The 16,416-nt window shown below is 43.2% G+C and overlaps 1 protein-coding gene across 1 annotated transcript in view; it reads left to right on the forward strand.

Annotated features, from left to right (window-relative positions):
- Positions 1-16,416, forward strand: part of VWA3B (von Willebrand factor A domain containing 3B) — a 184,199-nt gene that overhangs the window by 12,389 nt on the left and 155,394 nt on the right. Inside the window, exons 2-6 of the mRNA XM_003799288.1 lie at positions 1,239-1,333; positions 3,054-3,304; positions 5,040-5,199; positions 11,048-11,217; positions 13,549-13,664. Coding sequence (XP_003799336.1) covers positions 1,239-1,333; positions 3,054-3,304; positions 5,040-5,199; positions 11,048-11,217; positions 13,549-13,664 — 792 coding nt within the window. The remainder of the gene's footprint in view (positions 1-1,238; positions 1,334-3,053; positions 3,305-5,039; positions 5,200-11,047; positions 11,218-13,548; positions 13,665-16,416) is intronic.

Below are 16,416 nucleotides of genomic sequence, written 5' to 3' on the forward strand. Positions count from 1 at the left end.
ATATACTATATATATTTCCATAACAGCTTTATTGAGCTATAATTTACATATCATACCATTCACCAATTTGAAATGTATTATTCAGTAGTTTTCAGTATATTCACAGATACAAGCAACCATCACCACAAATTTAAAACATTTTCATCACCTCAGAAAGAAAATTTACATTCCTAAACTTTTCATTCCCCATCCCTAGAGGTATAAGCAATCTACTTTTTGTTTCTAGAGATTTGTTTGTTCTGGACATTTCATATAAATGGTATTTATAATATTTGATCTTTTGTGACTGACTTCTTTCACTCAGAATAATGTTTTTAAGGTTCTCATGTAGCATGTACCAGTATTTTATTCCTTTTTATGGTTATATAATATTCCATTGTATGGATACACCACAGTTTTCCTTGGCCTTTTTGCCTTTGTAAAGTAGGCTATAGTCCTGTCTCCCTAGAAAAGCAGAGGAAATGAAGTATTGAAACCATGAGTGCCTTCATGCTTTCTTCCACATGTGGAACTTAATAATTATAACTGCAATAAAATAGTCATCATAATAAAAACATCTCCATGAAGTCTTACCTCATCTCTGTTCTACTAAGTCATAGTTAGTCTTAGAAGCCTCTCTATAGCCTTTTGGTAGTATCATGAAGGAACAGGAATAGGTTTTAGGCAACATTGTATTCCCATCCTATGAACACTTTGTCTAGCATACTGTGGGTGCCCAATAAAGGTTTATGTGGTGGATATTTGAATAGCTGAGCACATAATCTGATGAATAGAAAATCTTGTGGTTCTGATATTCTGTATGGCTATTCTGAATCTATTGCTTGCTTTATTTCACTTGAGAGTACAGTAGATAATATCTAAGTTGAATTTTTAAAATTCTGAGAACAGGTCTAAGTACTGAATAAAGTTTTCAGGAACTAAACATAATTTCTGTGTTGTCTTTCTTGTTTTACTTCTGCCTTAATCATTCTGGACAAAACAATAAGGAAACTGGGAGCAAAACAAACCCTGTTTTTCCTATTCATTCATGCATTAAAAGTTGCACATGCTATAAACTGTTTATGCTTTATTGTAGCACCAAGAAATACTTCATGACTCAGAACAGAAAAGAAAGCCTTATGAATTGTTGTTTTTACTGGGACTATAATTTTAATGGTGTCAGAGAAAAACATTTCAAAATATAAATAAGAAGCTTTGTTATTGTGCCATTTTGATTATTTTTCTTTATAAAAATGCAGATTACGTGACTTCTCTGGGGAGACCTGTTGCTTCTCGGTATGCCAATGGCTTATTTCCACAGTTCTACAGAGCAGAAGATGACAGAGTGTACAATGTAAGTCAGAGTCCCCTCGATGTCCTGTTCCTATGCCATGACACTGATGTCAGGGAGTGGGTTTTTCTGCTTGGCTGAGCTGAGGCCTTATCAGGGCTTATCAGGCTGGGGTTTTTTCCGCTGGTGGTGGAGCGATGAAAGTCATGGCCAAGGAGCTAGGGAAGGAAGCCCTTTACCCCTTAGAGATAAGCGCAGAAAGCACTTGCCCAGAATTAAAAACATTTGCATATCAATACTTTGTTTTGCCATGAAATAAGAGAAAAAGGAAATATGACAGAGATTAGTTGAAACCCACGAGTTAGCTGCCATTATCTGAGAGAAGCACTAGGATTAGAGGTGGAAGAGGAGGGAGGGCAAGTGGCACCCCTGACTGGAGGCCTTTGTTCCAGCAATTCAGCATTTGACTCTCATGTCTACCATCTGTCTAGCTCTGTGCAGACCCTGGCCTACCACATGGAGCTCACAGTCTTTTGGAGAGACATCACATCCTCCTGGGATGTTGGTTCATGCCAATGCACATCCATGTACCACCTGGACTATTGTTTCCTAATGTTAAAAAATTAAATTACTTTTTAAACTAATCGAAGTCCTAAGCAATGGTATCCACAGAATCTTGAAGGTTGGTGTGTTAGGTATATTTTTATCTGAATCACATTAAAATGCATACAGAACTATTAAAAACATTCATTCCTTTACCAATTAAGTCCACATCCTCTGTGGTCTGGCCCCACCCTGGTTCTGTGTTGTCACAGGAGCTGTGAATGTTGGAGAGGTAGTTAGGAATTCTGTCCTGAGAGCCACGAGAAGCTGCCGAGAAGTGATGCTGGAGCTTGAGGAATTGAGCTTGAAGAGACACATGGGAGGGGGAAGGAGAGGTATTTAAAGGAGCCAAAACACAGAAATGGAGAATTGCATAACGTGTTCTGAAAGCACATTTTCCTTAGCATTTTAGGTGTTGTAGTGCTGTTAAAGTTTGACCAAAAAAGTACCAGATCTTTTAAGATTTGATTCATCACAGAATATTTTCTTATTCTTTTCCCATGTCTTCTACTTCTCTACCCCTGAGAGGTCTTACGTGGTTGTGCCTGATCTATATGTAGGGTGGTTTATTTGTGCTTACAAGAAACTGTCTGTGAGTCTCTGTCACCTTTCAGGGATAACCCTTAGAAGTGTTGGTGGCAGCTAAGGGTGATTAGGTGGTCCAGGTACAGGGGAGCCTGGCCTAAGAAAGGAGGAAACAAGGGAAAAGGTTATGAGGATGGGGAAGAGGCTGGAATGGCATCCCTGAGAGGAAGCCAGGCAGATGTATTGGCACATTTAGAAGCATTTTCAGAAATGTGTCTGGCATGTTGTACTTAGGAGAACATTTTAGTGAGACTTTTTTTCCATCTGCCTTTGATGGTCTGTCTTTTCTTCTGCGTAATTTCTTAAAAGTGCCCCTGGGCATTTTTTTTGATAAAGATAATCTGTCACTAGAAAGATAAAATACAACCTGGAAACATTTTTTTTTTTTAAGAGTTCCATATTTTGAATAGATCACATCATCACCTTTTCTTCTATGCAGAATCTTCCAAGGAGTTTTTCATTTGAAAGACTGGAACATGAGGGGTTTGGAACAATTTACAAAATTGTTCTTAATGTATAGTTCTTGATGGCAGCACGGAGGTTCAGATGACTTATTTTGTGTTGTTCTATTGTTTTGTTTTTTATTTTCATTAAGCTGACAGCTAAATCAAAACTGATCTATGAATTTGTGGAGTATTTACAACAAGCTGTAGAGATCTACAAGCAGCGGATGGACTGGCTCACGAGCAGAAGTCGGCAGATTTTTGGTGTCGTCTTGGAACAGTGTGTCACTATAGTGCTGGATTTTGGCGGCATTCTGAAGGGAGAGCTTGATCTGTGCCAAGATGCTCTAATAATGATCCTCCAGGAGCAGGTGGTTCACATAACCAAGTTCAACATCATACAGTGAGTTACCACACAAGGGCACATTCTAGTGAAACTTCATAGTAATTCCCACGTATGTGGAGTTCAGTAGTGTAGGTATAGCATAATTTGCTCTGTAGTGGGGGAGGGTATTATCTTGTAATTACCTAGAATGTATAATTTCTGTAGAAATCCTATAATAAATAAATCCCGAGAAATTGTATCTGCTTTTTACAGGGCATCTTAGTTTTCACATTAAAAGAGATACAGAAAGATACTTTTCTTTGATCTGCAGGAAGGTTACAATAGAAGGATATGGATTATGTTGAATATATATTTAAGGCCAGACATCTCTTTGCTCATTTTAGATTTTAACATGGATAGCGAATTAAAAGGTCACAGATTTAACAGACTGAATTTGAAACTCTAGTTGACCTCCTCTGTAAGTTGACCCCATTAACCAGAACGACAGGTGGCTGGCTTTGTAGAATTTCCTGTATTTCAGAGTTTTCACAATCAATTATTTATGGATTCTTGGCTTCAAGAGGGTTTGGACTTGAGCACTGACTTCTCATCTGAAACAGTGGTTACATGTCTCAGATAAGAAACATCTGAATGCAAGAGAGAGATCTATCTAATTGAGTTTTTATTTAAAAAAGACTTTTTTTTTCTTTACTCTCCAATCATTGTTGAGGAACGAATTTTTCTTTTTTAAGTCAAATGTTTTCAGCTAAATAGAGGATATCTTTGGGAACAATGCCTAATTGTGTTCTATACCAGATGTCTGTTTCTGCCACAAGTATATTATTGAATTAAGTGCTCAAATCTGCAAAGCTTTTGCTTTCATGGAAATGTTTGCTATAATATGTATATCTCTCAGCCTGATCCTCTACTCAGAGAAACCAAGTAGAGGACACAAGTAGGGACACAAGTGTGAGCCAGCTTTGCCCCTGGAGGTTGACTATGAGGGCAAGCAAACTGATTTACCTGTAATTGTCAACCCAGAGTTAAATTCAAATGGCTCTTCTTTTTAAAAATTGGGCTTTGCCATCAGCCATTTCCAAGCTAAACAAAATAACCAGATTTTCTCAGGATTTGAATAGTAATGTTCTACTGAACTCGAAATAATTCCATCTTTGATTTAAAAAAAAAAATAAGTAACTGGCAGGAATCTTTCAGGACAATAAAAAAATGTCATGAAAGAATGAGAAATAAATAAAATTTTAGCATCATCAGACTTCTGGTGATTTGCAAATCCTAATACTGTAAATGCTTATAAATTTGCTATTAATAGAAAACAGTTACATATAATGCCTGCCTTTTTATGAAAATAACTTCTCTTAGTATTTTTAAAGCACTTGTTAATGTTTATATTTTGCAGTTTCTTTTTTAATTTTTTCCCAGAATATTAGGGGGTGTACATGTTTTGTTTGCATACTTTGTTTTTGTACAGACTGAGTCAAAGTTATAAAGTGTGCCGTTTACCACGATAGTTGCACTGTACCCAATGGGTGTGCATTTACCCATCCCCCAAGTTTTGAGATTTCTGTTTCTCATGTAAATAGTGCTTTTCCTAGTCAGTACAGTTTCAGGATGATAACGGTGCTTTGGGAACCTGTCTGAAGCAGCTCATGCGCGGCTTTGGGGGCTGGGAACTGCTTCTTTTCTGTCTCAGTTCAGGAGATGGGTGTGTTGCTCGTGGCTGTGAGATCAAGGGCTGACAACCCCCAGTAGCACTGATCCCCACCCAGTGACTGCTCCCTGTGATTTCTTTCAGGGTTTCTACGGAGCCTGTGAAATGGCAGGAAAAGGCTACTCCTGTGACAGAACAATCCATAGCCACTGCCATCAACTGGGTTGAGAAACTGACTGTTAAGCTGACCATGAGCAGGATTAGCCCCCTGGATGCTCTTCAGGAAGCTGGGAAAGACAAAACTGTAAGTGTGTGTCCATGCCTGGCCACAGGTCATGAAGGTGGCTGCAGACTTAGCTCTTCACACTCTTTATCTTCACACTGCCTTTCAGCTGATCCCACAGAGACCCCATCATCAGCCTTGAAGGCCCTGTAAGTCATAATCCTCTTCACCTATGAATTGCAAACCAGTTGAGACAGAGGTTACAAACCTCAGATGGGGATCAGAGTAGCAGCTTTGGTGATGGCAGAGCTGGACCAACCAAAATGAGACTCCCACATATGTGTCTCCTGAGCCTGGCTCGGCTTCCTCTGTAGGGTCAGTGGGGCCACAGGGAAGAATCTCATTTAGCCTGTGCCAGGAGAGTTGAGTACAGCCCACACCTACTGAGCATGGAGAAAGGACAGGGAGCGGGGCCATAGTTGCACATCTCTGACACCTTCATTCCACTCTCACTCTCCTGCCAGAGATGGATCAATCAATTCATCTCTTATGGGGAGGAGAAAGAGGTTGGGAGACCCCTCATAGAACATCGAGAATGAGGAAATATAGGGTTTCCCAACGTCCGTGTTCTGGATCTTTTCTAGTTCCTCTTCTTCCCAGATGGATCAATCATGTGCTTTTCAAGAGGAGCTGTATCTCAGCTGATGAGTCCATCCATGTGTGAATATTAATGTATTGACATATGCCTTTTGATAGGGACCTTTTGGAAATAAAGCTTTACATGAAAGAAGGAATTAAATTGTTGGTGTTTTATGTCTTTTTCAGCCATAGGGTCTGTGTGTGGCTGTAGTGATGGGACTGCTATGGGCACTGGCAAGTGAGTGTGGAAGTACTCTGGGCAGGTGAGATCCTTGGGTCAGCCTCAACTCTCCAGGGGGGGACAGGTCTGCTTGTTTTTAGATATAGATAATTAATATTTATTTGCTTCCTCCACTCTGGAAGCCTGAGACTTCTGTGGGTTTCAAGCTTTACCTGACAGCATTCAGAAGTCATTTTTGGGGAAAGGCTATGTGCTGGCACCTTGAAAGATAGCCCCCAATGGTCATGGGCCTGTGGTTATCAATACTAAGGGCAATGGTTTGAAATTGGAAACAAACAGTTTTTCCTCCTGAAGCCAAAGGAACAAATGTTTTCCACTCAAGGAGAACCTAATACATGTACAAGCTACTTTGTTCTTTGGCCTTCAAGATTGGTTTAACATATGTAAAATTTCAAGTGTCTGGACATCTTAATAAGTACTCAAGAAAGGGAACATTTCACAGGCTCTTGGATGTGTGAGTGACGCGGCTGTTCTGTTACTTTGTTAACCTAGCTATTGTAGTCATAGTTGACTCTGGCCACCTGATGTGACTGAAGATCTCCCTGTGACCTTGCTTTTCGATTTCCCTTCCCTCTGGTTCATGCTTCTCCTTTTCCTGGGATTCATCCTTTCATCCCTAGCCTGGGAAGTAAGGAATAATTCAGAGAGTCCCAGGGAAGTTCTATAGAAGAGGACAAACCAAAAAAGAAGTTCTTAGACACTGATATCAGAATCAACCTTGGAGAAAGATCGAAAACCTTTTGAAAAGAGACTGTGGGACTACGCCAAGACTGTGAAGCATGCACAGACTGTGGGGTCCCTCCACCTGCAGCCCCTATCTAGGGGCGGTCCCAAGGGGAATTCTAGTAAATGCAATTGTCTCATATGCAAAAAACCCCCCATGTTCCCTGCTTCATGAGGAGTAAAAAAGAGAGAGAGAGCCTGTGTGTGTGTGGTGCTGGGGGCAATGCATTCCCATAAGGGCCTGCTCCTCTGCTCCTATTGTCTTTCCAGTGGTAACCTGCTTTGAGTTAGCAGGGTCCTGAGAGGAGCCGAAAGAGTGGGTATTATCTTGTGTCCAAAGATTAACACACAATTCTGGGTTTGTCCCAGGTCCACACAAGGAGTAGTAAAGGCTGAATGTTGTGCTTGGTTGTGGGGATGGAGGATGCCCAGAGGCCACCAGCCTCCTCCTGGTCTTGGCTTTGTGCCTGTGGTGGGCTAGGAAGACCGAACAGGGAGCAATGATAGAGGCGAGTCCTCGAGTCTGAAATGAGCCCAGCAGAATATGGTGTCTATTTACTTCCTGGCTCTACTAATAGCACTTGAAGAGCACTGTTGATGGATGAATATTGTATTCTGTAAAAAGGAATCTGACTCATGGAAGGACAACTTGGAGGGTATGAGGAACTGTTTAGTGGCCAAAGGGGTTGGCATCCTCAGAGCCCAGGTGGGTGAACCCAGCAGAGGGTTTCTGCTCTTCACTGTTCTCTGGTTCCAGGAGGTATGTCTTTGGGAAGTTAGTAGCTTCCTGGGCCTTAAAAGGAAAGGTGGTGTAGCAGGAGGCCTGCTGGCACAGTACCACAGAACAGGCTGTTTATCTGGAGCGCTGGATCTAAGCTGCCTAAGGAGTCTACCTGAGGGCTTTGCCTCTGCTTCCAGGACAAGACCACCTGCCCAGACGACACCTGCATTTCTGTTTTCATTTCCTCAGTGCCTCATCCATCCACCTGTCAGGCATGCATCTGTCTAGTTTCTTGTTTTTTTCAGTCATACTCACTGGGAGACCAAGTGGATGAATTAAAGACAGACCCACATGATTCCAGAAGGAGCCCTCACTGCTGTGCTCTAAGTCAAAGGCCTGGCACATCAGTCCATGGAACTGGCAGTTCATTTATTTCCATGTAGTGGTTCAGACAGATATCAGATCTTTTTATTTTTGTGTCTCTGATGCCCAATAAGGACTCTGTAAATGTTTGTCGAACATGGAAGAAATGGGAAGAAAATAGTGTTGATATTCTTGAGTCAAATTAATTGCATAGATTTGAATTTTTGGAATTGAAGGGAGGTGGTCTGTGTGGGACCAGGTTTGTAGGACTCTGGATGGGGACAGGGGGCCTGAAGCCTGAAAGGTGAGAAAATTGGCAATGGCCATGGGTGTTAGGAAGGATCTGAGATGTGAATTAGGTCAATACCATGGGGAATGGTTACTACCAATGATGGAGTCAGGAAATCAGAACAAGATGAACCAGGAGAGGGCTCCTGTAGGCATGGGAGGACCTGGAGGTGAGATCCTGCTCAGGTCTGAAGTTGGCCAAAATGTTGCAGTGTTCAAAGTTGTGTGAAGAAAACAATGGTTTTTTTCCTAGAGCCCCCACAGCTGTTCTGATTGACTTTCAATGTTGCTCCTGAAAGAGTGGAGACGGTTATCCTTAGAAGCCTTGGGGGTGAGAGTGAAGGCTTCCGACAAGCTGGAGCAGAGGGCGGTCAGAGTAGAAACAGCCGCTCCTTCTCTGTTTCTTTTTCTACCCCCAAGCAACAGCTGGGAAGATATCAAGGTCTCCTTGGCTGGGCAGAAAGTAACTTACTGGGTGAATCTGCAAAAGCAACAGCCCAGAAAGAATAAGGTATTTTAAGTGAAAACATAAAGGCTCCACCCTACTTTATGTAGTATGAAGTGCAAGAGCGTTTGACTCACTCTAAAGAAGCTGGGTGGAAATCAGTGTTGTTCTATTGAATTTGGTGCAAATCAGCATTTGGTCACAAAGTAAAGCATGTCCCAGGAAATCTGTAGCACAGATAACCAAGAGTTGACTGAAAACACATGCAATCAAGAAGCTGAGCAGGGCAGTGCCTATGGCTCAAAGGAGTAGGGCACTAGCCTCATATATTGGATGTGGTGGGTTCAAACCCAGCCCTGGCCAAAAAGTGCAAAAAAAAAAAAAAAAAAAATCTGTGGACTCCATCCAGACTGCCCACCTTCATAGGCCTTAGTAAAGGAAAGGAGATGGCCACTCACCACTGGCTACAGTAATCTGCAGTTTGATGAAATCTGGAGGGGAAAACATTTCTTCACAAGGATATTTCAGAGTCTTGGGTTATTCCCAGAGCAAAGAAAGCTGAGTTTATATGATGTGTGACAGAGGTGTGGTGGTGTCAGGAGCTGCTGTGATGTCTCCTGTGTGTGTTAGTCTCCTGTTAGACTAACTGGAGATATGTGTCCTCACCTCCCTGCTGGTCTAAAAAAACTGCAGAAAATACTCCATGTCTGTTTCTCTGTCTTGGGCTGTGTGTTGTTTTAGATCCTTATAGCAGGATGAACCTGTCCCCATGCTAAACTTGGGCACTGACTAATACTCCTGGAAAACTCTAGTAAATAACAGTGCTGCTAAATAGAAACCATTTTAATACATCCTATACAAGGTATATATCTCACCAGGAAAAGGATGCAATATACTGCATATGTCAGAAGAATGATATTGGTTGCTTAATAAGTAATCCAGAGTACACTGTTTCTTCCCTTTGTTTTTGTCTAATTCTCAGGTTACTGACTGAAAGACATTTTCAACCTTCCTCATGTTCACCTCCTAATAGGTGCTTTTTACAATCAAGGAGCTGGTTGGTGTTAAAAGATCTGAAAGAGGCCTGTGGGGTGGGTTGTGTCTCGCTGGAGGAGGTCTGTGTTGGTGGTCTGGGCTAAGTCTGTACTATGGCCTTCTCCTACCACCCATCTTGCACCCTGGGCCCCCACCCCACTGGCCCCCTTGGCCATACCTCCTGCCCCATGGACTGCAGGCAGAGCACCCTGACCAACCGGGAACCAACATGAGGCCACCTCTCTCTCGGCCAGGTGCATGGAAGGTCTAGGTTGAGATGTGGACTTTTAAGACTGTGTTTAGCTAACATGGGTTTGGGATTAGGGCGGAGAGAGAGTCATGAATCCCAAAGGAGGGCAAACATCTATATGTCCCCCGCCCCCAAACACAATGTTTGCTGAGTTTCTATCCTGATTATCTGTGGAGACAATCCATCAGGACATTTTTGAGGGAAGATTCAGAAGATACGTATTCCTGGCTCTCCTTGGGTTTTTTCCTTTCTGAGATTTATGTAAATACACACATACCCACATAGTGTATGTCATCTTGTTTAAACTCCATCATGAAGAATAAATTGAATTCTCTCCCTTTTTATGAGTGAAGAAACCACAGTTAAACACTTGCCTGAGGTAACTGAGCTCAGGGGAGGCAACGTAGTGGAAGCACAGTCCTGGGAGGAGCCAGAGCGGTGGGGTTGAGGTTGGAGGGGCAGACACTTATCACAGGGGTGCCCTTCAGTGGGTTTTAAATCTCTCTAAATTAAGCAGGCAGCACTTCTTTGGGACTGTGATGCCTGGGTAAGGTATGCATCTCCCAGAATCACTGGTTTAAGACTGAGGTGTGTGTATGTGGCTCCTGACACAGGGGTTGCTCATTGTTGGGTCTCCCATTCTTCTCATGGCCTGACCTGGTGATGAGAGGCCAGGCCTGGTGGGCGAATCTGGCTCCTGACTAGCTGTGTAAAGTCAGAACCGCCTCACCTCCCCAGGCATGTGATTCCATGGTGAGATGAAGCCAGAGGATAAAGCAGCTGGGAATATGCCCTCCTTTCCACATTCTGCCTCAGACTGAGAAGGGATCAGTTTGCATGGTAGAATTCTGGCACAGCCACAGGAAATGGCTACTAAGCTTCCTGTCCACAGTGGCAGTACCAACACTTCATTCCTGGACTTGAAAATAACTGCTGCAAACCTATATAACGTATTTGTGGGCCCAGAGGAGGCTTCTCTAAACCTGCCAACCATACTCTTCTTATATGATAGCCGAGACTGTAGTCCCTGCCGAGAAGGTCTCACTTGAGTATCTCATTTCCTGACTTGGGTTCTCATGTCCTTATAAAATTCTGAGCAGAGCTGCTATTCCTTGGGCCTGTTTTTTTCCTTTCCTTTTTATTTATTTATTTTTTTCTTTGAAAGAGGCAGTGCAAGGTGAGGGTGTGTCAGGGAGATGAACCATTGGTCCCACTCTTTTGCAGATTGAATCCATTTACTACTTTGTGGTGGGGGATGTTCCTGAGGAATCCAAGCAGCTTCTCCTCCAGGGAGTTTTGCAGATCCCATGTCCAGTCCACACAGTGTCCTTCAATGCCAGAGGAGAAGGCACCATAGCTTTCCTAAAGGAGCTGAGTGCCAAGACCCACAGCAGGTAGGCAGAAAATGTGTGTTGTTGGGATCAACAGTGGGTCTTGGATTCTTTGTGGTCTTTATAACCAATCTGTTGCTGGGTTCTCCTCTCTTTCCAGTAGAGTTTTAGTCTCTGCACTTTTTCTTCTCTATCCTATATTCATTGTGCCTTTTTATTTTCTATAATTCTGATGCCTTGACATCGTGGAGTCTTGCTGACCCAGGAGACATTGCCCTCCCATGGCTAGTCAATTCCTTGAGATATCAAATGACTTACCTGGGGTGCACTTTCATATGCAAACCAACCAATCCAGAGTCCACACTCTCAATCCAGGCTCTCAAAGTCCACTGTCCTCTACCTTTATCATTATTGCCCCCACACTGACATTATTCAAATCAGCCAACCCTAAGCCTTCTTACTTTGCCTGCCTATTCTCCCCGTGGAAACCACCTCTCCCCCTCACTTCTTCTGCCTCCTGGCTGGCTCTGCATGGCATGGCATGCCTCTCCTCTTGAGAACTTTCTTAGTCTGCTTGGGCTGCTCTGACAAATCATCACAGGGTAGTTGGCTTGAAAAACAGATATTTATCAGTTCAAGAGGCTGACAAGTACAATATCAAGGCCAATTTGACTTCTTGTGAGGGCTTTCTTCCTGCTTATGGGCAGCTGTGTTCTCATTGTAGCCTCACTTGGTTGAGGGGTGGGGAGAGAACATGTAAGAGGGAGAGAACTCTGATTTCCCTTGTTCCCTGATGATCTCATTCAACCTTTATTATCCCTTTATAGTCTGTTTCGAAGTACAGTCACATGGGGAAGCAGGGCTTCAGCATAGGATTTTTTTTTTTTTAAAGCAGGGTGCATAATTCAGTCCACAGAAGGAACTGTGGGTAATAAACTATCTTTTCAACAGCAATAGTCTCCTGATCTGTTGGCCTCAACATAACTAAATAATAATAAAACCTACATTTTAAACCATACACCTCTTCCCCCACTTGGTGAGTGTGTGTATGGTGCCTGTAAAACATATATCCCTTCCCAGCTTGGTATATATGTTTGTGTGTAAGTTGAGGTTCCTGTGGAGAGACAGCTACCTTTGTGGTTACAAGGAGCTTACGAAGTCCTTTCCTAAATTAGCCTCTTTTCTAATCTGGAGAACAGATTAGAGAGTGGAAAGTCCCAGACACCAAAGGCCTTGGCACTCAGGGCACGGGGCCTGCCAGGAAACTCTTCAACCAGGAGGTAGCAGGGGAAGGACACTGGCCATTTCTGCTCTGGCCTAGGTTCCTATAGAAGGCAGGGACAACCAGGCTCAGAGTCCACTGACCTTAGAAGGGGCTGTTGGAACAGACTTGTTCATTGCCATCAAGTCACTATTGTAGTCTTACCTGACATCCTTTAAAAATACAACTGAGGCTCTGCATAGCACAGATGAGGCTCCCAGACCTCTCCCATCATTTGTTTGTCCACCTGTCCATCCCAAGCAAGGCTTTAGGATTTTCTTTGAATTAAGTGTGAGGCAACAGGAGAGGTAGAAGACTTGAAGAGCTAGGAGAGCATCACTCAAGACCTCTACCAATCTCAAAGAAATGTTCTGCTATTACTAACTTTTTGGATTCTATTTAAGGGGCTTCAAGGGTGTGACTAGCCATCCATCCTGTGCACTACACCAGTGCTTGTCAAGCTTTTATGAGTCCCCCAAGAATCTTGTTACCATGCATGTGCAGGTCCAGGCAGGGGCTGGGAATGTGTGTCCTAGCCAGCTCCCAGGTGCTGCCCAGCTGCTCCTTGGACCATACCTTGAGATGGCAGCCCCACCAAACTCACCCATGTAGGAATTCATTAGTGCTTAATCTTCGCTCCTGAGGAAGTACGTGTTTGTTGAGTTAAGACTGACTGAGGCCTGTCAGCAACAGGCAAATTAGCCAAAGCTACCGATGTCAGAGCTTGTGACATGGAACCCATGGAGCTGGTTGGCACTGTTGGCGCCCTTCATTAAATCCCTGGTTTGCCAAAACTGTGTTGATATGCTGGAATCCTGGGAAGAAAAGAATGAATATATCCATAGATTATCATTTTCCCAGGATTAAGAAATACCACTTGGTTGAGCTAATTAACTGCTAATGGAAAGACAGGTTATCAGTTAAAATCTCAAACCATTCACAATTCTTGGTGCTCTTCTGCCGCCCTATCTTTTGGTTGTGGGAATTGACACAGTACAAGGGAAAAGAGTGAATACATCTGGGATTAAGACACTCAGCACAACAGGAGAGCAAATCCTTAGCCCCAGGAGAATGAGCAGGACGCGCAGTCACCTCTGTGCCAGCCTAATGTCAACTGTCTCTTCATGTTTCAGGTTCCACGCATTTGCTGAGAGAACAGAGTGCGTAGCACTTTCTGCGTTCTTCCCAAAAGATGGTGACAATGCGACAACTTGGAATTCAAGGAAACTGAAAGGAAAACTGCCTCCAGGTACCTGGAATCCAAAAGAAGCAGTGCGGCTTTTACTCTTAGTAACTTCAGATGATCTGACTCATTAGGAATAAAGTACTAGGCCGGGACCACTCTGTCTTTTTAATTGTTAATGTGGTACAAAAGCAAAGTTAATGCATATTAATGGTGAATTTCTCAGCCTAGGAAGCAGGCATAAGTTTATTACCCAGGGAAATGGCCTAATGATGTGTTTACTAACTTGAGAACCTTCTGGAGATGTCGCCTCAGGCATGTGGATGCTCTGTGAGTTTTTGGCAAGGTAGAGCTGCTATGCTCCACAGGTGAGCTGGGAGGCGTCAGTGAGGGCATCTGTGGTTCTTGGGGACTTTCTGCCGTCCACCCTATGATGAAAGCAGTACTTGCAGATACAGCGGGTGGGCCTGACCTGCCCCTTGTGAGGATGCCGGCTGCACAGCAATCTTTATGGAGACTGAGTGAACCTCCCCTTTGATTCCAGGAATGTGATCAGAGAGCTTAAGGAGCACAGGGAATGAAGTCACAAAATCAGCGAGAAATCAGGCTGTGATTTAGGAAAACAGCAGAAGGTTGCTCAGAAAGCCAAGAGATGGGAGTTTCTTTGGGGCTGATGAAATTGCAAAGTGCCAAAGATGCTGAATAAAAACCTTTGAGAAAAGGAGGGAAGGGGGCTCGTGTTGGATCCTTGGATGATGTGACATAGCTGGTGGTCAGAAGTTTGGGAAAGCCTACCCCCACCTGCATACGCTTTAGTTGTCAAACAGATTTCTAGCTTCATTATAAGGCAAGGACTACTCTTTGGAGATAGGGGAGGACCTGCAGCACAGAGCTGCTTGAAAGATTCCCCTGTGTCCATAAATGTGTTACAATGGTCCCCAAGAGAAGGGCACGGGGACTATAAGTAGGAGACAGTGGCATTGCCAGGCTGGAATGTTGGATGATAAAAGCAGGGGCTGGGTCACAAGCCTATTCCTGACACAGGCTTTGTAGGTTCAAATTCTTAGCTCCCCAAAGCAGAGCAGGGGAGAGGCTCCAGTGGAGCTCATTGGAGGCCACTACTTCTGGTTGCTGACACCTTTGTTCTGGTCATGAAGTGGACACCTCCAGAGAATTTGAGAAAATACCAGTTGATAAGCAAGCTTAATGCTGATCTAAGAAAAAATTAGCTCCAGATGTATGCCATGCCTAGTCGAAGTAATTTAGAAGATTCAGCCTAGTGAGCAATGACTGAATCAGGGCAAAGAACAGGAGACGTCACCAACTAGCTCCCCAAGGTGTAGCCATTTCCATAAGTGCGGCTTAATTTTGGTCTCTGTATTCCTTGGCCACTTAGTAATAAGGGGAAACATAAACTGGATAGCTTACATTTTGAACAACTACCATCTTCCCAGCCCTGTGATGCATACAAATTAAATTATGGCTAAAAACATTTTTCTTAGAATAAAATGCTCAGTGTGGCTTCCCTTTCTAAATCACATGTTCTGAATTTGAGGGGAGAGTCCCAAATCCTAAATATGTGATCATATCTCCTTTACCCATCACAATGTCCCAGAAATGCCAACATTTCAAAGCCTACCTCTCCCACGCAAAAACTGCTAGAGATCTTGACAGACTATTTTGGTTTGGAAAATGTGTGATTTCCAACCTCACCTGGGCCTCCGGGGAAGTTTTCTGACTTTTACCTGGTTGCTTCTCTTTCCCCATTGGTACAGCAACTGTCTCAAGCATTTATCATTTTCCCTCTCCTTAGGATGCTCTCTAGGTTGGGGGTTATGCCTCCTCAGATTATTTTGCCTTTTCTTGCACAGAAAATAGAGGCTGTCTAGTTAAGGGGCTTGAGAATCATAGCTCAGAGAACTTACCTGGATTGCTTTTTCTAGAGGGGAGGAAGGCTGCGTCCTCACATGGGAGAAGAGATGGAAAGGCACAAAAGGGTAAACTGGGCACTCCCTTCAACCTCTTTTATAAGAGGCAGAGCCCTCATGACTTAACCATTTCTCCTATAGACCATATTTTGTTTATCCATTCACCTTTGGCTATTATAAATAATATTATGAACAAGGTGTAGAACTATCTCTTTGAGACTCTGCTTTCCATTCTTTTGGGCCTAAACCCAGAGTAGAATTTCTGGATCGTATATGGTGATCCTAGTTTTAACGCCATACTGTTCTCCATAGTGGCTGTGCTGTCTTACCTTTCTACCAACAGTGCACAATTGTTCCATGTCCTATATTTTTGATAGTTGCTATCCTAATGGGTATGAGGTGGTATATCATTGTGGTTTTAATTTACATTTCTCTAATGATAAGTGATTTGGAGCATCTTTTCATGTGCTTGTTGAAACAAATAACATTTTGATGCAGCTTTTAAAAATTACTTAAGATCTTTTTTAACAGGGTCATGGGTGCTTGCATTTTGCTGACTTTTTTTTTTTTTTTGTGAGACCGAGTCTCACTCAGCTGCCCTGAGTAGAGTGCCATGGCATCCATCGTAGCTCACAATAACTTCAAACTCTGGACTCAAGCGATCCTCTTGCCTCAGCCTCCCAAGTAGCTGGGACTACAGGCAGCTGCCATAATGCTTAGCTAGTTTTTCTATTTTTGGTAGAGATGGAGTCTCACTTTGCTCAGGCTGATCTCGAACTCCTGAGCTCAGGCAATCCACCCTCCTCAGCCTCTCAAAGTGCTTGTATTATAGGCGTGAGCCATCATACTTGGCCCCAGTTTGTTGACTTTTTTGAAAAAGTCAAGTTGTA

The sequence above is a fragment of the Otolemur garnettii genome, unplaced genomic scaffold (assembly GCF_000181295.1).
Source record: "Otolemur garnettii isolate 467f Iridium unplaced genomic scaffold, OtoGar3 scaffold00148, whole genome shotgun sequence".
Lineage (NCBI taxonomy): Eukaryota > Metazoa > Chordata > Mammalia > Primates > Galagidae > Otolemur > Otolemur garnettii.